The sequence below is a fragment of the Artemia franciscana genome, chromosome 11, assembly GCF_032884065.1.
Source record: "Artemia franciscana chromosome 11, ASM3288406v1, whole genome shotgun sequence".
NCBI lineage: Eukaryota > Metazoa > Arthropoda > Branchiopoda > Anostraca > Artemiidae > Artemia > Artemia franciscana.
Genome location: NC_088873.1, coordinates 38,274,370 through 38,300,040, shown reverse-complemented (window position 1 = coordinate 38,300,040; position 25,671 = coordinate 38,274,370). Strand labels below are relative to the sequence as shown.

The 25,671-nt window shown below is 34.5% G+C and overlaps 1 protein-coding gene across 10 annotated transcripts in view; it reads left to right on the top strand.

The window, feature by feature from the left end:
- The window catches only part of LOC136033189 (protein MON2 homolog), a 57,711-nt gene that overhangs the window by 8,679 nt on the left and 23,361 nt on the right, over nucleotides 1–25,671 (top strand). For 7 of the 10 annotated variants that reach the window (XR_010618884.1, XR_010618881.1, XR_010618882.1 and 4 more), the window contains exons 2-4: nucleotides 20,384–20,477; nucleotides 22,580–22,778; nucleotides 25,316–25,498. Coding sequence is in view for 2 of the 10 variants with exons in the window: in XM_065713895.1 (XP_065569967.1) it covers nucleotides 22,674–22,778; nucleotides 25,316–25,498 (288 nt within the window). In the remaining 8 variants the exon portion in view is untranslated. The remainder of the gene's footprint in view (nucleotides 1–20,383; nucleotides 20,478–22,579; nucleotides 22,779–25,315; nucleotides 25,499–25,671) is intronic. The other 3 variants (XR_010618883.1, XR_010618885.1, XR_010618886.1) reach the window with 3 other exon arrangements.

Genomic DNA, 25,671 nt, shown 5'->3' with positions numbered 1-25,671 from the left:
TTGAAAGAGAAATTTCTAATTGTAAAATGACTAAAGAACCTACAATGGCAACGGTACCACCATCGAAGTAGATAACCAGTGGGTTTACGGCCAACCTACCATCTTCAAAGATACCACGATACGAAGACTACACCGTTCACCCCAATCAACATGAATGCTTCTTTCTACGCCTGCTTTTGGTGACTGTACCCGGTCCGACATCTTTTGAGTATTTGAGAACTGTAAACGGTACTATACATGACACTTACCGTAGTGTATGCCAAGCTCTGAATTTATTGGAGAATGACCAACACTGGGATAACTGCATCAATGACGCGTGCGCAACGTCAACCCCAAGTCAAATTCGTGCACTTGCTCTCCATCAGCTCCTACAGAGTTATGGGAAAAATATAAGTCAAAAATGTCCGAAGATATACTCCATCGAAAACAGTTAGAGACGTCAGATATGACTTTTGATTTTACATCAGAAATTTATAACTACACTTTAGTTATTATAGAAGATTTGTGCGTACGTATGGCAAACAAACCTCTTCAGGATTTGGGAATGCCTTCACACGATGTAAAATAAATTTAAGTGTGCTTCTGTGTGGGCGAGTCTCTAGCATCACCTGTTTTTGCAGTAAATTCTTATTCCAGCTTCCTGAGTTAATTCTGAAAAATGGCTTCGAGAAAGATTAGTATAGCTTGAACATATCAAACAGTTCGTGGTAACGAACTGTAGTAAGGAGCGACCCGGCTCAATAGTAACCAAAACTCTAAAAAATGGAATTTTGATACCAATAGCTACACCAAAAGAATCGCATTTTAATGCTGGTTTTAATTATATAAGTTTCATCAAGTTTAGTCTTACCCATCAAAAGTTACGAGCCTGATAAAATTTGTGTTATTTTAGAAAATAGGGGGAAACGCCCCCTAAAAGTCATAGAATCTTAACGAAAATCACACCATCAGATTCAGCGTATCAGAGAACTCTACTGTAGAAGTTTCGATCTCCTATCTACAAAAATGTGGAATTTTGCATTTTTGGCCAGAAGGCAGATCACGGATGCGTGTTTATTTGTTTTTTGTTTTTTTTTTTCCCCAGGGGTGATCGTATCGACTCAGTTGTCCTAGAATGTTGCAAAAGGGCTCATTCTAACGGAAATGAAAAGTTCTAGTGCCCTTTTTAAGTGACCAAAAAAATTGGAGGGCACTTAGGCCCCCTCCCACTCTAATTATTTTCCCAAAGTCAACGGATCAAAATTCTGAGATAGCCATTTTATTCAACGTAGTCGAAAAACCTTATAACTATGTCTTTGGGGACGACTTACTCCCCCACAGTCCCCGTGGGATGGGCAACAAGTTACAAACTTTGACCTGTGCTTACATATAGTAATGGTTATTGGGAAGTATACAGGCGTTTTCAGGAGGATTTTTTTGGTTTGGGGGAGGGGGATATTCTGGGGGAACTTTCCTTCGAGAATTTGTAATGGGAGAAGAAAATTTCCATGAAGGGAGAGCAGGATTTACTAGCATTATTTAAAAAAAAAAACAATTAAAAAATAAAAGTGAAAAAGCTTTTTCAGCTGGAAGTAAGGAACAGCAATAAAACTTAAAACAAACAGAAATTATTACCCATATGAGGGGCTCACCTCCTTCTAATACCTCGCTCTTTACGCTAAAGTATTTTCAGTAATTTCAACTACTTATTCTACGGCTTTTGTGATTCAGGGGGTCATTCTTAATGAATTGGGATAAAATTTAAGCTTTAGTGTAAAGAGCGAGGTACTGACGATGGGGCGAATCCCCTCATCTGTGTAATAAAAACATGAGAATACAAAAGTTCTTTACGTAAGCTAATTTATAAGTTACGTAAATCTTTTACCAATAAAAAGATTCGTAAAAACTTAAAAGTTCTAGTTGCCTTTTTAATTAACCAAAAAATCGGGGGGCAACTAGGCTTCGTCCCCCGCTCTTTTTTTCTCAAAATCATTCGATCAAAATTATGAGAAAGCCATTGAGCCAAAAAAAAAATATACAAATTTCGTTTTGATTATTCCTCTGCGGAGAGCCAAAATCAAAACATGCATTGATTCAAAAACGTTCAGAAATTAAATAAAAAAAACAAGTTTTTTTAACTGAAAGTAAGGAGCGACATTAAAACTTAAAACACACAGAAATTACTTCGTATATGAAAGAGGCTGCTTCCTCATCAACGCCCCGCTCTTTACGCTAAAGTTTTTTACTGTTTTAAAAAGAAGAATTGAGAGAAAGAGTCAAACTTTAGCGTAAAGAGTGGGGCGTTGATGAGGAAGCAGCCTCTTTCATATACGAAGTAATTTCTGTGCGTTTTAAGTTTTAATGTCGCTCCTTACTTTCAGTTAAAAAACTTGTTTTTTTTATTTAATTCAGTCTTGAATCTGAGTTCAAAGTGAACACACCTGGATTAAATTGGATATTTTATGAACTTATTAATTCAGTAAGCCCTTTTTAGCTTAAGAATTGTGAACTATTTCAACACTCGGCTATAAGCTCTCATCGAATGAAAATTAGTTCATTATAATTCAAGGTTTCGCAATAGCTGGTTAAGGATAAAGTGACGTGTAACCTTGACCTACATTAGAGGATTATCAAAAGAACTATTTGTGCATGAATTGTAGAACAAAAATATCGAGGTATTATTATTAAATTAATTGAACCAGCGTGATGCCTGTTACCAGTGACGGTAATCCTTCGCCGGCATTGAATTTTATACAGAGCAATTTGCTAGCTGGAGCAGAGGATGACGTGATTAAAAGGCATAGAGTGGAGTTTTTTTTTACTCTAATTCGGTCAAGGTGGCAAAGACGTTATTGTGGCAGCTTTGTCCGGGTCATGAAGATTGACCTATTCGGAAGGGAAATAATGCATTGGTTAGCCATTTCAGCGACATAATTACTTTATTGAAATCTCTTGACGAGACTGACACTGATGTCCCGACATTCTTTATAAAGCGTCCTACGAAAGTACCCTGCCTCCCTGCCACTGCCTACACCTCTTTATTCTCAAAATTTAATGAGCTCCATCAAGTTGTTTTGGGAATGTCTTCAAAACTTGACAATTATGAACTGAGCTTCCCCCAATTACCCAAGCCGGCTTCAGTGCTTGATTTGCATGCAACAGTTATCGTCTCAAAGGTGCCGGACGCCTTATCTGACCCTCTTAAGCGAAAAGCTGCTATAGACCAAATTACTAAACATGAATTAGTACATAGCGTAAAGCCCATGAATGACAAGTGGTATATTAATATGGACAAGTCTGCTACGGAGGACTTCTGCTCGTCAATCCAGAACATAATCTCCGGTACTACAACAAAAGTGGTTTCCAAGCGGTTTTTTGGTATATCGTAATATTTCTACCGACGTTGACATTACGGTACTCGGAATCCAACACGGTATCAAAGATGCTAAGAGATTGGGCCCATCTAAGTCTGTGAAAATCGAGTTTTTGGATTCTTTTGCGCAATCTACGTTTTTCAAGCATGGCCTCAGAGTGGGCTATGAAATTTTTCCTGTTTACGAGTTTAAGGACCTACCCAAATGCTGTTTTAAATGCCGATCACTAGACCATCTACAGTACTTCTGTCCCAGCGTTCTCCCGAAATTTGCTCGTTGTGGAGCGCATCACACATCAACAAAAGATGAGCCATGCATTCCTGATCCCAATTGTGCCAATTGTGGCAAAAAACACCCTTCCTATAGCTTTTCCTGCCCCGTTATTAAGAATCGAATAAAGTGCAAATCCATCTTTCAACCATGAGTGCATCAATCTCAGTTATTTCGTTCAATATAAATGGCACCAAAGATAAGGATTTTGTTATGAGTTGTACGGTTCCTACGATTTGGTATGTTTCCAGGAGCATCTTCTCACTGCTTGAAGTTTGAATTTTTTGCGTCGAAGTCAGCATCATACTGCGTTCCTGAGTCCAGCAAAAGCTACTGGCGGTCGCCCTTCCGGCGGACTAGTCTGTGTCATTAAATGGGACATTCATCTACCCTCCCCAGTATTCTTCTACTCCGACGATTTTTTTTGGCTATGCGTGTCGGCAGAATTGTATTTATAAACTCTTATCTCCCATAGGAAAGATACTCAATCAGATCCTTAACTAAATTCGGAAAGGCGTGTGGTCTGCTTAAGAATCTTGTGAATCAGGTACTGTTAAACTCTCTGCAGTATATAATAATTGGGGACCTAAATACTGATATTAATCGATCTTCTGTGAGAAGCGCATTGATTTTTGAGTGTCTTCCTTCGTACCACGTTATGCCCAAATCCCACAATTTTTCATTGACCATGTTATTTGCTCGCCTGGTATTATCTCTTCTTCTGCTTCTGTTCATGTTAACGAGCAAGATACTGACCACATGCCAATTTCAGCGACATTTACAATGGATATTGTTCTATCGGAAACTAATTGCTCGCAAGAAAAATCGAAGCGGTTTGAAAAAAGTAATTGGAGCAAAGCCAATATACCGCACTATATCTCTACCTTGATAACCCTTCTTTCTACCATACGTGTTCCATATCATCTTCTTCAGCGCCAGGTACCTACGAATGGTAAAGCCGATATTGACTGTTATTATAACAAAATTGTGATGTGTATGAAAAGGGCAGAAAAAGCTGCCGTACCTCGACAACATATTCGTAAAAGAAGACAAAAACCTATCTGGTCAATGGACCCTTGTTTAAAGTCGATAAAAAATAAAGCAAAATTATGGCTCCAGATATGGAATGAATGTGGTCGGCCAAGTTCTGGGTGTGTCGCTGATATCAAACGTAAAACTAAAACCAATTATAAACGTTATCTGAGGTCGGCACGTTACCGCGGTATGGATTTCCCTGTAAGTAGGGAGGATTGGCGAAAAGTGATCAATTCTGACAAGATAAATGATGAAACTATGACAAGTAATTGCCTTCCACCTTCAGCTTGGTATAAACATTATTCTTAGATTTTTTCAGTGATTAATTATTCAGTACATTCTGTATATACTCGCCTTCTTACCCCCCCCCCTTTTAATACAACGTTTTCGCAACGCCATATAGTGCCCATATCTTTTTCTTCCGTAATTAATGCTGTTAAAAGTTTAAAATCTGATTCAATAGATAAGGATGGTATTTCTAAGATGCATATGCCGATTGAATGCACCCACCTTATATCTCACTTTCAGCTTCTTTTTCAAATGTGTCTATGTACTTCATACGTACCTGAGAGTTTTCTGTGTGGCACTGTTTCGTCAATTTTAAAAAGGGGAAAGTCACCGACTGATTGTTCTTGCTATCGACCTATTACTGTATCTTGTAATATTAGTAAGGTTTTTGAGTATATCCTTCTACCATTTTTGACTAAAAATATTATTGAGGATGAGAACCAATTTGGTTTTCGGAGTGGGGTGGGTTGTCAGCATGCGCATAAGATTCCGTCTTCTCTATTGGCTGATAACTCTTCCAAGGGAAATGGTCTTTATATTTGTGCTTTGCATCTTTTGAAAGCGTTTGATAGTGTGGTCCATAGTCAGCTCATTTTTTCCTTGTATAATTCTGGGGTCAATCTCTGTTATAATGCTTCTTAGGTTTTGGTATTCAAATTCGTTTCTTCAATTTAGATCTGCACCAGACACTATTATAAGAATGCGAAGGGGAGTTAGGCAGGGTGGTGTTCTGTCCCCTACGCTTTTTAAGATTTGTATTTCTAGTGTGCTGGTTAAGATTTCAGGTACATACCTTTCTGGTCTTGCGGATGTTTCTTATCTTGCGTATGCTGACGACTTACTTCTGATTAGCCGTTCCAAAAAGGGTCTTTCCAAAATGGTCTCTATAGTTTCTGATGCTTTCTCTGATATTGGCCTTTCAATTAATATAGATAAATGTGAGTTTCTTCCCTATAACTGTACTACTGCTACTCCCCTTCACTGTAATAACTCCACTATCCCTCTTGTTGATTGTATTCATTGGTTTGGCATCTCTATTACTAACAATCTTTTGAGCTTACGTCAGCGTACTGTTTGTGATATAAGTAAAAAGATTCAGATTGGTTATGCAAAAATTGTTGCAAATAGAGGGAAGTATAATAGACGTGCGCTGGCTAAGCTTTATTCTACTTTATGTGATCATTCTGTCCTTTATGCTTCAGGTCTTTTCCCCCTTCTTAATAATGGTAATTTAAAAAGAATTCGGATGAATTATTTCAAATTTTGCAAATTTCTTCTGTATCTTCCACCTTGGACAAAAAACCGGACTCTTGTTAAAAAAATTTCAGTTCCTGATATAACTTTAAAGTCGAAGATTCTTCACAGAAAACTCTCCAGTACAGCTTCTGCGCGCCTATCCCTTCACCACCGTCTTATCTGTTTTTTTCGTTGACTTTGTGTGTGTATTTGTTTTTCTCTTTGTATTTTTTGAATTATCATTTTTTGTGTGTATTGTTTAATTTTTTGTATTAACGTAAACAATTTATATTGTCATTACTTTTCATTTTTTTTATGTTTTGTTTTGCTTTTTTTGTGTGTATTTAATTGTTTGTACTCCACATTTGAATACTTTTATAGTGTTGTTGTGGGTAAGAAATAAATTATTATTATTATTATTATTCCATATCCAGTTTCTTGTACCAAAAAATGATTCAATATAAGGTCGCTCAATATTTGGAATAGAACAATTGCTGCCTCATACACCGGGCTATCTTTTGTAACCGAACAACCTGCAACTGCTCAGCTAAAAGAATTGCTAATTATTTCTTATTTGTTAGTTCAAAGTAATCGTCTACTAATCAAATTTTTATTCTTTCTCCCTACCTGAAATTCTTAATACTCCTTCATTTTAGTATTTAGTTCGCCTTAATTACGCACAACTGAAATTGTTTCAAAAGGCGATAACTACATCTTTAGGGAAAAATATACATTGAGTAATTGATAATAGATCTCTATGAATGGAGCAGGCCTAAACATTTTCACAAATACTTGAGATAAATTGACTTTTGATGCACGGGCCTAATTTACTATGAGACAGGGGTGGGGACAATTTTCCCCCAGACTCCAGTTAACCCGCTCTCCAGCTGAAATTCAGCGTCTTAGAAAACCCGGTCAAAACCAAGATAGATTTACATAATTCAAGCTTCCAAAGAAACACATCCCGTGTTTCGCTAGTATAACTTTGCCTTTATGACACTATATGGCCCACTTTTCATTCAGTCATTTTCTCTTGACTTTGGGGAATTGGCTCCAACTTTGCCCACTCCCAAGGATTTTGAAAAAATTACACCCCCTACTTTGATGTACCTTCAGTACCTTCAGGTACCCCAGAAATGTAACTAAATCTTATTATTAGTGCACCTTATGTTAGATAAAATCTTGGAGCTAGCTAAATCTTCAGATTAAATAAATCGCACAGTGAAATGGAGTTTTGCTATTGAAACTTTGCAAACGTAAAATTGTGAAATTTACAATATAAATTGCAGTATTTAGCTTTGTTTTAGTATTAGCAATATTTAGTCATGTTGGAACAAACAAGGTCCAACATGTTCACGTTGCTACTAATAAATTGGCAATTTTTTCCTCAAATCATAAAGATTGAAAATCTTTATGATTGAGACGGCTAACTTCCTACTAGAGGTTGGGCATGGGAGTGGTGGTATGGTGAAAGAATGTTTTACCGGCTTGATTTCTCCAAAACAAAGAAACAAATCAAAGAAATAAAGAACGAGAAAAAGAATAAAAAAAAGAAATAAAACAATGAAATAGATAAGGCAAACGAGTCTACGGTCAGTATGAGAAAAAAGAAGAGAAACGGTCAAACGGATATTTTGCCTATATAAAGGAAAGGCGTCTTCAGCGTTAAAAGAAAAAAAAATGGACAAAAACTTAATTCTCAAATCAAGAAAACAAAATAAAACAAACAAACCAATATACATATTTTTGCACTCATATTTTTGTATGTAATTTAATATATTTAGATACAACTTACTAAAACATTATTTATGTAATCGTTATTATTATAGTCTATTAATTAATTATTTCAAACATTATTTATGTCATCAAACTATCAATATAATCTATTCAATTAAATATTTATTGTAAAATTTTTGTTTAGTCAATTATTTATTAGAAAACTTAATCAAATAAAATTTATTTGAATCACGTGTAATTGTGTCTTTTATCTCTGAGTGACTCGGAGTCAAGTAATTCTTCTGTGAGTTGGAAACTAGAGTTAATACCACGTTTAAATATTACGTATACAAGAACTGATCTGACATACAAAATACTTACGTACAATAATATATATATATATATATATATATATATATATATATATATATATATATATAGGCTATGTAATTGTTACTCACATATAGAATTAGCGAACTAGTCCACTAATTGTATATTGGCAGAGGATAGGGACTTAAATTCGAGAAGTCAGTAAAAATAAGGAATAATGAACCTTTGAAATAAAAAAAAAAATTGCAAGAACTAGTTACATATCACCAAATGATGGCGCTATAAAATTAGACATGGCTTTTATGTCACTGTTTTTGAAATACATGCGCTATCCTTGATTGAAGGAGCTCATAGATGTCAGAGTTAACAAATAATAAACACTTGCCATATTTCTGCTCTTTAGGAATTTTTATATCGGAAATACAAGACGCTAAAAGGGAGTTTTGTTCGAATTACTATCGCCATAGAAAATGACCTCTAAGCGGAGACTATACCGAAAGATGATTCTGCAGGTTGTTACAAAAGAATGTACAATAAACCTTTAACTTAGAAAAAGAAAATCCAAGGACTAGTTACATATCCGCAAATGATGGCACCATAAAACCATATGTACAAAAGAATGACATACGCACAGAATGATATCTAAATACTTCCTCTGTAACAGTATAGCTCGTTATTTCATCACCAAGTTGCATTAAGGCCGTGATTAAGTGAACTTGAAAACATCGAGCTTCAGAATTGAAGTAAGGTTAGCCTTCTGTCTTTTAATTCTCTAGAGATCGTCGATTGTCAAAACTTCAAATAGCACCAATTATCAAGTCTTGTCAAAGGTTTTGATTGACAGCTTCCTTTGGTGAGATGCTTCAGCCGAGAAATAATAATATATTTGACAGTGTCTTGCAAAGCTTGGTTACCGACCAAGGGAGATTAGAAAATGAGCAAAAGAGCACTATCATTCTCAAGTACAAAATGCCCATGTATATGCAACTGTGACGGCATGCATAGAATGCATTTTAAAATTTATTGTTTTTTCCACTTTATTTCCTAGGGATAGGCTATTTAAAATACCTCATTTCATTAATTCGAAACTAAACAGCGAACTTAGTTGAAAGCTTTCTTCGAGGATTCTTAGAAAACCAAAGTTTTCTTACAAATTAAATTAAAAAAAAAATAAAACTGAAAGTAAGGAGTGACATTAAAACTTAAGACGAACAGAAATTACTTCGTATATGAAAGGGACTGCTTCCTCATGAACGCCCCGCTCTTTACGCTGAAGTTTTTTACTGTTTTAAAAAATAGAGTTAAGAGGAAGAGTCAGACTTTAGCGTGAAGACCGGGGCATTGATGAGGAGACAGCCGCTTTCATATATGAAGTAATTTCTGTTCGTTTTATGTTTTAATGTCACTCCTTACTTTCAGTTAAAAACACTTGTTTTTATTTAATTTAATTTCTTAACGTTTTTTAATCAATGCATGTTTTGATTTATGCTCTCCACAGATGAATAATTAAAACGGAATTTGGGTATTTATTTTTTTGGCTAAATGGGTTTCTCATAGTTTTGATCAAACGATTTTGAGAAAAAAATAGGAGCGGGGAAGGAGGTATAGTTGCTCTCCGATTATTTGGTTACCTGAAAAGGCAACTAGAACTTTTAATTTCTTACGAATTTTTTTATTAGTAAAATTATTAGTAAAAATAAATTTTACTAGTTAAAGACATACGTAACTTACAAATTAGCTTACTTAAGGAACTTCTGTATTCTCACATTTTTATTACATATATGAGGGGGGCTCACCCCCTCAACAGTACCTCCCTCTTCACACTAGAGCTTAAATTTTGTCCCGATTTCTTAAGAATGACCCCTGAATTACAAAAGCCGTAGAATAAATAGTTGAAATTCTAAAAATACTTAAGCGTAGAGAGCGAGGTATTAGGAGGAGGTGAGCCCCTCATATGCGTAATAATTTCTGTTCCTTTTAAGTTTTAATGCTGCTCCTCACTTTCAGTTGAAAAAACTTTGTCATATTTATTTTTTCATTGTTTTTTTTTAATAATAGTAGGAAATCCTGCGCTCCCTTCATGGAAATTTTCTTCCTCCATGAAAAGTTTCCCCAGCATATCCCTCTCTTCTCAACCCTGCCCCAGACCAAATGAAAACGCCCCTGAAGACGTCTGTACACTTATAAGGATTTAGTTATAAGGATTTCCGACTACGCTGAATAAAATGGCTATCTCAGAATTTTGATCCGGTTACTTTGGAAAAATAATTAGCGTGGGACGGGGGCCTAGGTGCCCTCCGAGATTTTGGTCACTTAAAGGCACTAGAACTTTTCATTTCCGTTAGAATGAGCCCTTTTGCAGCATTCTAGGGCCACTGGGTTGATACGATCACCCCTGAAAAAAAAACAACAACAAATAAACACGCATCTGTGATCTGCCTTCTGACAAAAAATACAAAATTCCACATTTTTGCAGATAGGAGCTTGAAATTTCTACAGTAGTGTTCTATGACTTTTAGGCAGATCACGGATGCGTGTTTATTTGTTTTTTTTTTGTTTTGTTTTTTTTCCAGGGGTGATCATATCCACCAAATTGTCCTAGAATGTTGCGAGAGGGCTCATTCAAACGGAAATGAAAAGTTCTAGTGCCCTTTTTAAGCGACCAAAAAAATTGGAGGGCACCTAGGCCCCCTCCCACGCTAATTATTTTCCCAAAGTCAACGGATCAAAATTCTGAGATAGCCATTTTATTCAACGTAGTCGAAAAACCTTATAACTATGTCTTTGGAGACGACTTACTCCTCCATAGTCTCCGTGGGAGGGGTTACAAGTTAAAAACTTTGACCAGTGCTTACATATAGTAATGGTTATTGGGAAGTGTACAGGTGTTTTCAGGAGAATTTTTTGGTCGGGGAGAGGGGTCGAAAAGAGGGGGATATACTGGGGGAACTTTCCATCGAGGACTTGGTCATGGGGGAAGAAAATTTCCATGAAGGGAGCGCAGGATTTACTAACATTATTAAAAAAAAAACAATGAAAAAATATATATGAAAAAGTTTTTTTTCAGCTGGAAGTAAGGAGCAGCATCAAAACTTAAAACGAACAGAAATTATTACCCATATGAGGGGCTCACCTCCTCCTAATACCTCGCTCTTTACGCTAAAGTATTTTTAGTAATGTCAACTATTTATTCTACGGCTTTTGTGATTCAGGGGTCATTCTTAATTAATTGGGCCAAAATTTAAGGTTTAGTGTAAAGAGAGAGGTACTGACGACGGGGTGAACCCTCTCATATGTGTAATAAAAATATGAGAATAAAAAATTCTTCACGTAAGCTAGTTTATAAGTTACGTATATCTTTTACTTATAAAACCATTCGTAAAAAATTAAATTTCTAGTTGCCTTTTTTTATTAACCAAAAAATTGGAGGGCAACTAGGCTTCCTCCCCCGCTCTTTTTTCCCAAAATCATTCGATCAAAATTATGAGTAAGCCATTCAGCAAAAAAAAAAAAAATTCAAATTTCGTTTCAATTATTACTCTGCGGAGAGCCAAAATCAAAACATGCATTTATTCAAAAACATTCAGAAATTAAATAAAAAAACAAGTTTTTTCAACTGAAAGTAAGGAGCGACATTAAAACTTAAAACGGACACAAATTACTTCGTATATAAAAGGGGCTGCTTCCTCATCAACGCCCCGCTCTTTACGCTAAAGTTTTTTACTGTTTTAAAAAGAAGAGTTGGGAGAAAGAGTCAAACTTTAGCGTAAAGAGCGGGGCGTTGATGAAGAAGCAGCCCCTTTTATATACGAAGTAATTTCTGTTCGTTTTAAGTTTTAATGTCGCTCCTTACTTTCAGTTGAAAAAACTTGTTTTTTTATTTAATATATTTAAAATCAGCATTAAAATGCGATTCTTTTGATGTAGCTATTGGTACCAAAATTCCATTTTTTAGAGTTTCGGTTACTATTGAGCCGGGTCGCTCTTTACTACAGTTCGTTACTACGAACTGTTTGATAAAGTTGGAGGACAAGCAATATAAACAAAGGTATTTTATTTCAAATGACAATACAATTAAGTATGTAACTACAAAGAAGGATAGAATGTAAGGAAAATGAATTTTCCTGTTACCGGTACTAGACGATTAATCTTATAAGTACGGCTCTTGTATTGGAACCCCCTGTGGAACTTTGGGATCAAAGCATCAATGAAGAATCCTTTCAGCTTGGGAAAAATCTTTTCGGTCCAAAAGCCTGGATTGCGGTCTATCTTTTCAATGTAGAAGTCTTTCTGGGTAAAAATCATGAAAAAGCAAGTATATAGCTGAGCACATTCAAGCTGACTGATTGTACTTGGTAAAAGCAGTCGTGGCCTCGTTTGGGGTTGACCAGTCCATTCTTTCCAACTTCCATGCAATAGTCCGCCTTAGACTCTTTTCGGTTCTTTATCCACTAGCCTATCCCCAAATTTCTCGCAGTTTCGCAGTTCCATACCTCGCTTTGATTTAATTTTCCCCATGATTTCGGCTTTGTGTGCATAACTTTCCTGAAGGCTCCTGACTATTTCTCATTTCTAGGTTTCTTCATTGCATTGAAATAATTCATGAAAATTTCACACTATTAACAAGCAGCTGATTATTCCAGCTTGTCATTTTCGTCTCTAGGGGTTATTATCGGCGATCTGAAACGATTCTTTATGGCAACCGACTTGTAAAAATTTCAGGTAGCTGAAAATATTCTAGGGGACTGTTAGAAAACAGGAAAATACATCAAAAAATGGTTCCAATCATCTTATAGGTTATTGTCTTCTGCACATGATAGTACCAATTTTGTTCCAAAAGCAATATCCTTCATAGAGTACACTTGTGAAAAATACCTAGACATTTTCTAAGATTTCTAAGCAATTAGAGGAAATAGAACAAAATCCTTTCAAACATTTTGTAGCATCTTCAAGAAGCTATGGCCTGATATTAAAAGCGGCATCTTCCGCCAATGAATACTTGAGTACTTTTTAAATATAAATTTTCAATTTAACATGGGATTTTCGAGTTCCATCAGTTCACTTAATCACCCCCTTAAATGCTTAGTAGGAAAATACTTTTTTTTTACTATTAAGCCTGCAAGCGAAGAGTTAAAGGAATCATTTCATCGAAAAAAACTGCATATATCAATAAACCTTGCCAATAATGACTGGAAAAAAGAACTGATGTTATCTTTCTTAATATGCAGTCTTAAAAACTGTAAATTAGAATATTCATGCTTGTGCCTATCCCAAATGTTCTAAGTGAGACCAGAACCAGATAGAAAAAACTGAGTAATTAAAAAAAATATATATATATTTAAAAAAGTAGCACTTTCCTGGTACACAGCCTTGGCTGCACCGTTTTTCCCCAGTCCCTCCACATAGGAAGGGTGGTTTTAGATATTTAAAAGGGTCTTTTTTGATCAGAAATTAACATTTCTGGTCTTCATAAAGGCCGGGAAGTGACTGTAGAGCCACCTAGTATCACTTTGAAATACTTTCTTTATAATTTTTTAATCAATAAATTAAATTAGAAATTCCAAAACTGACACCATTGCCTGACTTATACCTGCAAGCAGAGGGATCTATAAATTGAAAAGTAGCTGTCTAAAAATCGTCCTTTTTTACAATTTTGACCACCTCCCTCCCCCTCTAAGTGCTAAAACAGTGTATGTATGTACAATTTTATAGCAGGGTATCTAACAAATATGTTGAAAGAGATTCTTCATCAGTAGTAAGGCGAATTTTTGCCTTCATTGCCGAAGTTCTTAATGCAGCTTTAAGCTAAGCTTTAATGCAGCTATTGCCGAAGTTAACCTAATGCAGCTTTAAGCTAATTGTTACCTTGGTTTACACAGCACTTTCATTAAAGCCTGAACCTGTGCACGCATTCAGCAAAATATGTTTTAGGAAGGGTGTCAAAAACAAACATGTCAAAAGGCATAAATTACAAACAGGCATGAAATCAATTTATCCTCAATTACCAATTAGCTAATATAAGATGTGAAATGAAAAGCAAACACTGATTACTATTGATGAAGGAACGAAAAGTTATCAGAATAGAAAAAACAATGAATCATAAAGCCTCACTTTAAAAAAAAGCAGTATCATTAAATAATGATTGTGCTACTCCCCCAGAACCTTCTGAAGGCTAAATAGTCATTATGCTTTACTGTCAACTATATGAAACATTAAATCTAAAGTTTTATTCAGTCCATTGGTTACAAGTGTGATTGAAAGCCCCCCCCCACCAAACCCCTCTGATGGCTAGACAGTCATTATGCATTACTGTCAACTATATGAAACATTAAATCTGAAGTTTTATTCAGCCCATTGAAAGAAATATATAAATTTATTGTTATAATAAAACAACGTTTTATGCTACAATGATTTATAAAAACAAAAAATTATTGGAAGTTTAAGTGTCACTTATTTTGTTGTGTTATCATAAAAAAGATAAAAAATTCAAAATATACACTGTTTTAACTTAACATCAACCTTGGTGGAAGTCAAATAACATTTTTGAATATTTACCTGTTGTATTTTGCTTTTTGGACTTCTATATTGTAATATTAATCACATATTTATTCTGAATAATTTCTTAATCCTTCAATAGAACCTGGGACAGAAAAAGCCAAATATACAGTTATGCAAAATACAGTAGATATCTAACTTATATATTTTAAGTATCACGCTTAAGTATCACATAAAAGCTTACTTTTACTGAGACAGGGTTTTCCTCACTCTTTTGGAACAACAGGCTTAGTTTCTGCAAGTCCATTGTGGTATGCTAAATCGTTGACAAACTTGATCGACTACCTAGTTAAAAAAAAGAACAGCAATTTTTACTTGGCGTTACATGGGGATGAGCCGTAGAATTCCAGAAGGAGGGAGATAATCATTTTGGTATACTTTTTAGTAGTTATTAAAAAAAATTGAAAGAAGCCCTTCAAAACTCTGAAAACTACTATGAAACAATCATAAATACTTACTTTTCGCATTGCTAAAGGCACATTGCTTCAATACCCTTCTCCTCTGATGGACAAATATACTGCTCACTGTATATACTGCCACCATATCTACCACAGTAAGCGCTGACATTTTATAATGATGGATACTGCTCAAGCAATGAAGAAAAGAGTGGAAAATTTGGTAAAGAGAATGCAAAAATTAGAAAGAATTTCTTATAGTAATTCTGTCAAATCCCCCAGCGTAACATTTCGTCTGGAAAATTCACCACCCGGACATTCCCCTCCTCAAGTAAGACTGCCTATTGAATTCTCCCAAACCATAACCCCCCCTGAAAATATCTGTTTAATTCCCAATAACAAATACGATACGTAGACAATGGTCAAATTTCATAGCTTACAGACCTTTCCCCTCTGACTGTGGAGGGTTATTTTACACCTTAAAGACATAGTTATTTTGATCTTTCGACTATACTGAACAAAATGGCTATCTCCAAAATTTTGACCAGATAATTTTGGGGGGAAATTACCAGGTAAGGGAGTCCAATAATTTTTGATTGCTTAAAAGGGCACTAAAACTTTTAATTTAAACGCAATCACCTCTGAAAAAAAATAAACATGCATCTGTTATCTGTCTTCTGGCAAAAGTAGTAAAATTCCGCAATTTGTATATAGGAGGTTGAAACTTCTACAACAGGGTTCCCTGGTACGCTGAACATGATAGTGTGATTTTCATTAAGACTCCTTGAATTTTACTTTACGGGTTGTTTCTTCCCTATGTCAAGTCAGAAAAAATTTCTCATACTCGTAACTTTTGATGCATAACATTAAACTTGACGAATCTTAAATATTGAGAATCAGAATAATAAACCGTTTTTTAAGTATCAAATGACATTAAGATTCAATTTTTTAGAGTTTTAGTTGCTATTGAGCAAAGTCACCTCTTACTAACAACAGTTTGTTACCGTGAACTGTTGAACATGAACTGTTTGATCAAGAGCAGAAAAGCCCATCAGCGATACAACCAACTGACAGTAGTCAAGACCCGCATATTTCTTATGTAAGGTTGTAGCCAAGTTATCCAACTCTTTTAAATCTACCATAATTGTTCAGACACTGCACATGGTAACAAACTGAAAGTAAGGAGCAACCCTGCTCAAGAACAGCCAAATTTTAAATACAGAATTTTGATATCAACAGATACATCAAAAGAATTGGCTTATTGTACTAATTCAAAAACTTGAAAGCCAGAGAAAATTTGCCTGACTTTCAAAAAAACGAGAAAACACTCCTAAGAGCCAATGTATATTAATGAAAATTACACAATCAGATTTAGCATATCAGAGATCCCAAATGTAAAGGTTTCAATCTCCACTCTTCAAAAATGTAGAGAATTGCTTTTTTTTTACCAAAAGACGGATCACAAATACTTGTTAATTGTTAGTTTGCTTCCCCCAGGGGTGATTGTATCAAACCACTGGTTGTAGAATATCGAGAGAGGGTTCATTCCAACATATATTAAACTTCTAGTTCCCATTTTAAGTGAGAAAAATATTGGAGGACGGCTAATCCCCCCTTCCTACACCCCTCTTTTTGATAAAGTAGTTTGATCAAAATTGAGAGATAGCCATTTTGATCAGCATAGTGGAAAGGCCCAATAATCATGCCTCTAAAGATAATCTGAAAATTACCCGAATTCCTATACAATTTTTTTATTAGTCTTACTTTCTTTTTGATAACTCAGTTTATATGTGGAGAAGTTAATGGTAAATGTTTGGGATAAATTTTCACCAGGATTAAATTGTCCAGAGAATATTTCTGTGGAGGAGGAGCTGGATTTCCTGGCATTATCTAAAAAACGATCAGAAATTAAATGCAAAAACAAGCTTTTTGAACTATGCTAAGGTTTGGCTTTTTGTCCCAGTACTACAAGGACGACTCCCAAAAAACTAGGCCCAGTTAATTAGAACAATAAGAAAAATTCTAAAAGGAATTGAAAACTTTAGCAAGAAGAACAAGGTATGGAAGACGGGGTAATCCCCCTTGTATTGGTTAATTTCTGTTCATTTGAAGTTTTATTGTTGCTTCTTACTTTCAGTTGAAAAAATTTAACATGATTTAGACATGGGTGCAATAAGCATGGATGCAAGCGGCACCACTTGTAACATGTCCTTTATTTGAGACATCGTTTCATGTCTTTTAATGGAGAAAATCTTTGGTAAATTTTGATGTTCTCAATTCATTAAAAAGCTACAAGATGAATAAACCTTCACTATCTTTGCTAGAAGGTGAACATGCCATGCAATGTACTGGATTCAAAGCATTCTTATTGCTACATTTGTATATTGCAGCCCTGCCCTTCTCCCAGGAATGGTGCCCGATATAGTCTTTAGCTGTACATAAAACTTGGTATTGCTTGAATGGTTGAAAACACATTTGTTTCCGATTTTATACCCTTTCCGAATATCACGTTTTCTACTCTTGTCAAAACACCTCCTCCCTCCAATGGTTCCGGATATAGGCTTGGGTAATGCATATATATATATATATATATATATATATATATATATATATATATATATATATATATATATATATATATGCATATACATATATATATATATATATATATATATATATATATATATATATATATATATATATATATATATATATATATATATATATATATATATATATATATATATATATATATAGCTTTTTTGAATAAATAAATAAATAGTTTTTTTGAAGCTACTGAAAGTACTTTAGCAAAAGAGTGAGGTATTGAGGAGGGGACAAACCCCCTCATCTTTGCTTTTAACATCAATAACAATACTCCTATATACCCTAGTATCTTGTAATGATCCGGCTTGTCTTTGGTTTGCTAGTCTCAGGGTGTTAAGGTGAAATTTTCAAGGAATTTTGAGAGAGGAAGATGAACTAAATCAGAACAAGCCCTCTGTATGCAGGTTGTCAAATGGGCGTAACAGCAATATCTCAGGAACAGTTTGGTGCGTGAAGTTGAAGCTAATAGGGCTTGTTGTGAGTGATCGGTTTGCTATTCTCATGGTATTAAGGTGAAATTTTCAAGAAATTTTGAGAGGGGAAGATGAACTAAATCAGAACAAGCCCTCTGTATGCAGGTTGTCAAATGGGTGTAACAGCAGTATATCAGGAACAGTTTGGTGTGTGAAGTTGAAACTAATATTGCTTGTTGTGAGTGATGTTGAACTAGCCAAAGGAAAATATTTGCATCTTAACGCCACTGCTACTGTTACTAAAACAACATACATTAAAATTTTTTCACTTTTCTTGCTTTCATAAATAAAAAATTATCAAAACTTTAAGGAATAAATATCAGTGCATGCCAGTTAAAGTGACAATCCAGTCTTTTTTTTTTTTTTTTTTTTTTTTTTTTCTTTTTTTTTTTTTTTTTTTTTTTTTTTTTTTTTTTTTGGTAAAGTGCAAATTATGCTCTGGGATTGAGAAGGCATTGGGGTTATCAGTTCTACTCATGTTAATTTTTGCTTCTTTTGAGTTTGACTTGGTTATTTATTGTCACTTCTGTTCGTTTTGAGTTTCATTTATTTATTGATAGTGATTTGTGGTAGTTTTAAGCTTGGAAGATTATTTGACTTTATTTCTGATTATTCTTGGCTTAATTTAGCTCTTTACTTTTCTTTGAAAAACTTATTTTGCGCAATTATTTTTTGAATTAGTAACATACGAAGACTTGTAAGAAAATGGTAGATTACTATACACGCATGTTTGAGGGTGTCAACAGGATGGTTTCCACCCTTTAGAAGGCCAAAAATTAAGTAAATTTTCAACTGTACGTCGAAAAATATAACCCCTCTCCATCCACTCATACTTCTATTAGCAAACCTAAAATTACATAAAGCTATTGAAGACTGTCTGAATATTCAAATTTGCCCACAATTTAGATCAAAATTCAACATTTGTATGCTTAGGCTATGCAGAAAAAAAAATCCTAATACTGACCATAGTAAAACTATGTAAACTAAAAAACGAGTGAAAAATATAAAAAAATAGTTTTCAGAAAGGAAGATTTTTAAACAAAAGTAACATTAAAACTTAAGACAAGCAGAAATAAAACCTTTTAATACAGTGGCACTAATTAACGGAAATAGGGAAGGGAGAGGGGGCATTTTTTATTTTTCAAGGAAGATACCAAAAAAGTGTTTTCCAAAATCCTGGGCTACAAAACCTGTATTTGACACCATTATTGTAACAATTCAAACTTAAAACAAACAAAAATTACTATCAAAAATTTGGAAGAACCGGAAGATAAGTCTTCAAACCAAGATTAGAATCATAGAAGCTACAGTAATGATAGTGATCAGATATGGCTCTGAAACCTCTGAAAAATTGATGAAGATTTGCTAGATGTTTTCCAGAGAAATTGCCTACGGATTGTTCTAGGTACCCAACTGACTGACCGTATTTCAAATTGTAGGCTATATGAAAAATGTGGTTCAATCCCACTTTCTAGGGCTATAATGAAAGAAAGGTTGGGAGGGCTAGGACATGTTTCGTGGATGAAGGATGACAGATTGCCAAATATTGTCCTTTTCGGCCAACCGTCTAGGGCTAATCGGAAAGCAGGTCTACCATGATTGGTGTTGGAGGATGTCATAAAGAAAGATTAAAAGGAAATGGAAACTTCCTGGGAGGGTGTAAAAAGGGAGGCTTTGAATAGACTGCGCTGAAGGAGAGTGTGTGTAGCTGTGTTGGCCTCAGGTGGCTAGCTATGGTAAGTTGTTAATAGTAGTAGTAGTTAGTAGTAGAATATATTTGTGATAATTTAGAAATTTTATTATGTACCTTAGTTTTTATGGGCGAAGGTAGCCAGATAATTCAAATTGTTTTTCCGTGTTTCCTATAGTCTGTGTTCAATTTGACTGTTTATTTTTCCGTTGTATCAATATCTCAGAAAGAATAATTTCTCTAATTATTTGGAGAATCTATTGAATAAGCAATTATCTTGTGAGTAATTTCTAATTCATTGATGGTATTTTTATAACTGAAGAATCAAATTTTTACTTATCATTTGTTGAGTTTCCAATAATTTAAAAAAAAAAGAAAAAAGAAAACAATGTTGAGCCATTCCACTAATTAATTAAGAATAGTGATTTCTTTTAGGGATCCCAGAAATTGAGCAGATATGTGATGAAGATGCAGGCTGTTATGTTTTACAAAATGAACAAGCTTCTATTTCTTCAGCATTTATCCATTGGTAAGTTTATCTTTTCCTCCCCCCTCTTCTGATTACACATCACATTTATGGTTATCCTCTTATTTTTTACATTATTAGTATAAAATTTCTCTTCTTGTTCTTTTAATGAAGTTGCCCCCCCCTCCCAGAAATGGATTCCTGCAAACATTTTTCGACCTATATATTACGCCTTTAACTAGGACAAATTCAAAGAGCATAAAAAGAATCGCGTAGTTTGTGCAGCATCACCAATCAACTGACCAGGGTTGCCAAGAGAAAGTCCTAACTTTAAAGCAATGAAAAGATGCATGTAAAACGTTTTGATTTAAGATGTTAATCTTGTGTACTAACTAGACAGTGCAACTGTTAATTCTGACAACTTAAATATCTCAACATCCCTAGATTTATAGCTAATAAAGTCAACATGTGGTCCATATAAGAGATGTACCTTGATGTTATGGTCTCTAAACGCTATTTCAGTGAAATAGTGGCTTCGCGCCACTGTTTCACCGACTCGTATTTTTATCTGATTTGCTGAAAACGTTGGATAGTGGCGTCTCCCCTCTTCCATACGTGACGCCCCGGCTGGCACATACAGTATATGTAACTGACAGAGCTCTTTATTCCAAATGAGCAAGCTATAGTTTAAGTAAAGACAGTTTTCAAAAAATCATTCATTTTTCCCGTCTGAAGTAATTCAGGCTGGAAAAAACAAATAAAAAAAAAAAAAAAAACAACTATGGAGTAAAATCATAGTTTGGTACCACAAAATAGCAGAAAACGTCATTTTCCCATGACACAATTTCTTTGGGCACCTTTAAAAGACCATAGAACTTTTATTTTCCACTCGAATGAGGTCCTCCCCATCTTTTAGGAAGATTAGCTTTAAACGATCGCCCCTGAAAAAAAAAAAATTGCCTCTATGATCATTTCTCTGGGGGAAAAGAATGCGAAATTTCGATGTTTTTTTTTCATAAAAGCTTTAAGCCTCCCCACTAGGGTTTCCTAATACGATGAATCTAAATGTGTGTTTTTTTATAAAGATCATTTGCTCTTTTGTGGGTTTTATCCCCACTTTTTAAAATCAGCCAAATTTTTCAGGCTTGTGGTGTTTGATGGATAGGTCTAACATTAAACTTAATAGACTTTATGCATTTGGAATCAGCATAAAAAGCCAATTCTTTTGATGTATTAATTACTATCAAAAGCGTTTTTTAGAGTTTTGGGTACTATTTTCCTGATGGATTCTTGTATTTTGGAATATAGGTAGAAGTTTTATAATCATGTACTTTTTATTCTTTTTTTTGTCTTAATTTGCCTTTGGCTGCTTAATTTTACCCGTGGGAATATTTGTCAGGGGAGGGGAATACGCTGGACCCCAATTTTGTGGTAGGCTACTGACTAAATTTTGAAACGAAGCACCACATATGCTATAGTTTGTACAAATTTGTCTTGTATGAAAATTTTCAATCAAAAACCATATCATGACAGGTTCAACCTCGAATTTTGGCTCTTTTCTAAAATTGGTAAGATGTTGCATATATGTGTTTTTTACAATAAGTAGTAAAAACCAATATTTCGTACATACCTATAAACTCATTTTGAAATCAACAGTGGGAATTTGTTTTGAAATTTGACATTAAGGAAATATATTCAAATAAATCTGTAGATCGTTTTTTCATTAATAAAATGCAAGATGAGCCGTGTTATCAATATCAGTATGTTCATGCAATATTTTGACTATTTATTGATAGAGAGAAAATTTACGACTGCTAATAACTTCCTGCAGCATGAAGCTGTTTGAGGCCAACATAGCTACTCTTGCTGCGCCTCCCCTAATCTATTCAAAGGCTATTCAGCACTTTGCTGAACATAGCCAGAAATTTGGATTTCTTGCAACATGTTAGCAAATTAGTAATTTATGGGGCTTTCTTTTTTAAATAAACATATCAATTATGATAAGTAGAGTACTTATTATAAAGATATTTTTTCGGACGGGTAGCCTTCAAGTTAAACGCCCCCCCCCACTCCGTAAGTATACCCCTTGGTGTGATTACACATGTTCCTTGATATTCCACAATTTAGTTACTGTTAGACTGATATTTTTTGTTAAATAATTTCAGGCATATCAATGGTAACATTGTACACTTTGTTGAAGAATCTCTACGCTGTAACCTGTCAAATAATTCGGTAAGAATTATATTTCCCAATCGCATCATGGCTGGTGGAGTGAAGTTTTTTGAATCAACTAGACACATAGATGCATTGGTCGTTACAACAGCTTCAGTCCATAGAATCATACTACAGAGAAACAACGGCGAGGTTAGTTATTTTCTTTGCTGTTTAATTCAAATATCTAGTTGCAACAACTTTTGTTGCATAGAATCACATGTAACAGTTAACATGTTACACTTATAAATGGTTATAATGGATATGTAGCTGATGATAGCTATGATAGCTTATATTCATAGAATTCTACTGGAGACAGAAATGGCAAGGTCAGTTATTTTCTGATGCTGTTTTGTTGAATGTTTATTGTTACAGTAGCTTCTGCTGAATAGAATCATATGTAACAGTTGAGACGTTAAAGTTATAGGTATTTACAGTGGATATGTAGCTGATGACAGTTAAAACAGCTTCTGTTGATAGAATCATACTGCAGAGAAAAAAGCGAGGTCAGTTATCTGCTACATAGAATGTAGCTAACTTTTACTGAATAGAATTATATGTAACAGTTGATATGTTATAGTTATTGATACTGTTGATACGTAGTTGGTGATAGTTATAACAGTTTCTGTTCATAGAATCCAGCTGTACAGAAACAGTGACAAGGTTGTTTCTCGTGTTGTTTTGTTTAAACTTTATTTAAGTATCTCAAGATTTGTTCATCTATGATCAAGCAAAAACATTCTAGATGGAGACAAATTCTCAAATTCAATTAAAAGCAGTTATTAGTGTTGGTAATGAATATTTTCGTAAAAAGAGTACGTGTTGAAATTTACTTACCTTAAACTCGATTGTTATAGGAGAGGGTGAGATTTTTGTGTCCCAAGCTGTGGGACTAAATACTTTCATTGTACTTTTTAATTTGGCTAATAAAGTAAAACTAAGAAAAAATTTTTGAGAAAAAAAAGAAGCTCAAATTTATTTCTCAATATCATAAGCTAAACCTGTCAGAGCTTGTAGAGTCTTGTCTTCATTATGGCCTTTTTAGGCCAAGTCGGCCGAGTGAAATATCTTTTCGTTCACCTGATTTGACGTCCCATGCAAGCTAACTTCAAGTATTCGTTTGCTTGTTTTTTTCCTTCTCCCATTTTATAAGTTTTTTTTATATATTTTTAATGTAAATTTTATTCCATTCTTTTTTTTTAGTTTTATCAGTTTTTACCTTTTTAACTTTCTGAAATTTTGCAGCTTTATATTTTAACTAATGAATGGTTTTGCCATTCTAATATTGTTGTTTTTGGCATTTTCGCCAGTATTTAGTTCTTGTGTTTTTTTATGATCTTTTTTTTTGGTTTTAAAGACTCCAAAATGCGAACTCTGCCCTTCGGGCCTTGTGAAAGGAATTTTTTGAAATAAATATCTTACCTTATGTGACTGATTAGCCTTGTGAGCCTAAAAAAGCATCAATGAGACTAGAGCTACCAGAAAAATAAAAAAAAACCGGGTGACTTCGCTTGGAAAAGCCATAGTGAAGACATGGGTAAAATAAAAATCTCATTGTTTTCAAGTCAGTTTTGAAATATGCTCTGACAAAAGACAGGAAATGATTTTACAAAGGGTTCCAAAGTAATGTGGTTACAGCTTGTGTGTTGTTATGAGACTAAAGAAATGGGGAACAGAATGGAACAGCAAATTTTATGCTTTCTAGGGTGCTTCCAGGATTTTTGCTGGGGGGGGGGGGGGTTGTTACAAATAAACTTCAAAAAATCTAAAATTTGTTTATATGCATTTTTGCTAAGATTTTACGACTCGGAGAAAAACTTTAGGTAGGGGGCAGGGTTCAAACCCTGTAACACCGATGGAAACAATGCTACTTCACAGCAGTTTTCAGTTTCGACAGCTTGTGATGAAACTAAAGCTTTACCAAAATTCCATTCACCAGTAGGCAATTGCTGAACCAAAATAGGCTATGGGCTGGTGTTAAGGACTTGGCCCCCCTATTTTCTCCATTTTACTCAGTTCATCAAAACTTGCTAATTTATATTTTCCATCTTTTTAAATTCTAAGTAGAGCTAGAATAAACATAAACTTAAAAAGAAAGATTTATCATAAGTCCTGTTTAACAGATTGGATTTGTTTTCCTCTACTTTTTCTCGTGATTGAAATATCGTCTGCAGTCGGTGCCGTTGCAAAATGCTCTGTGGAATTCACAGCCCAAACCTTAGCCCTTTTCAGGCAAAAATTATCAAAGTTAATTTATTGCTCAACTTTGATGAAATAAGCCTTTCATTTATTCAGGCTTGTTTTTTTTGCTTTGTTTGATTCAGCGTATCACCTGCATAGTTAAGAGTTAATTAAAAAGATTAATTTCTCTTCTTTTTTGAGCACTGAAGACAGCTGGGGGAAAGTCCGTAACGACATATCTGCCTCTATCATTTTTTTGTCATTTTTATCATTTTTTTTATTGTTTGTCCCTCTATCATTTTCATTTCTTTTTGTTCTTTTTTGTCTGTATCATTTTCGCTTCTTTTTGTCCGCAGGCTGACATTACCCTCATTTTATCCATGACCAATTTTACCTGTTACAATGCTAGTTTCATAAGGCTTTTAGCTTCATTTTTGAGTAAGAATTTTAGTTTTGTTGCATGTTTTTTAAAGGTAAGGATTAAATATTGTCAATTAATTTGTTTTTAGTTATGTCTTAGTGCCATCCAGAAACTTACCGTCAACGGGTTATTAGATGAGAAAAACGCTAAACATTTGAGTGATAAATTATGGATGTTAACAGAAGGGACAATCGAAGAGGTTCATGTTCTAAAAACAGTTACACTCTTGCTAACAACAAGTGGCATTGCCCATGGTATCACACTTTCAAAAGTAAGCATTTTTTTTTAAAATCAGTATTCCAAGTATGCGCTAGGAGCTTAGTCTTTAGTATAATCTCACGCCCTGCTAAGCATAGAGGGGGATGCTTGTGTGAAGAGGGAAAATGGGGCTCTCTCAATGTCCCCTCTCTCCTCCCAAATAAATAATTTGTTAAGACTTTAGCC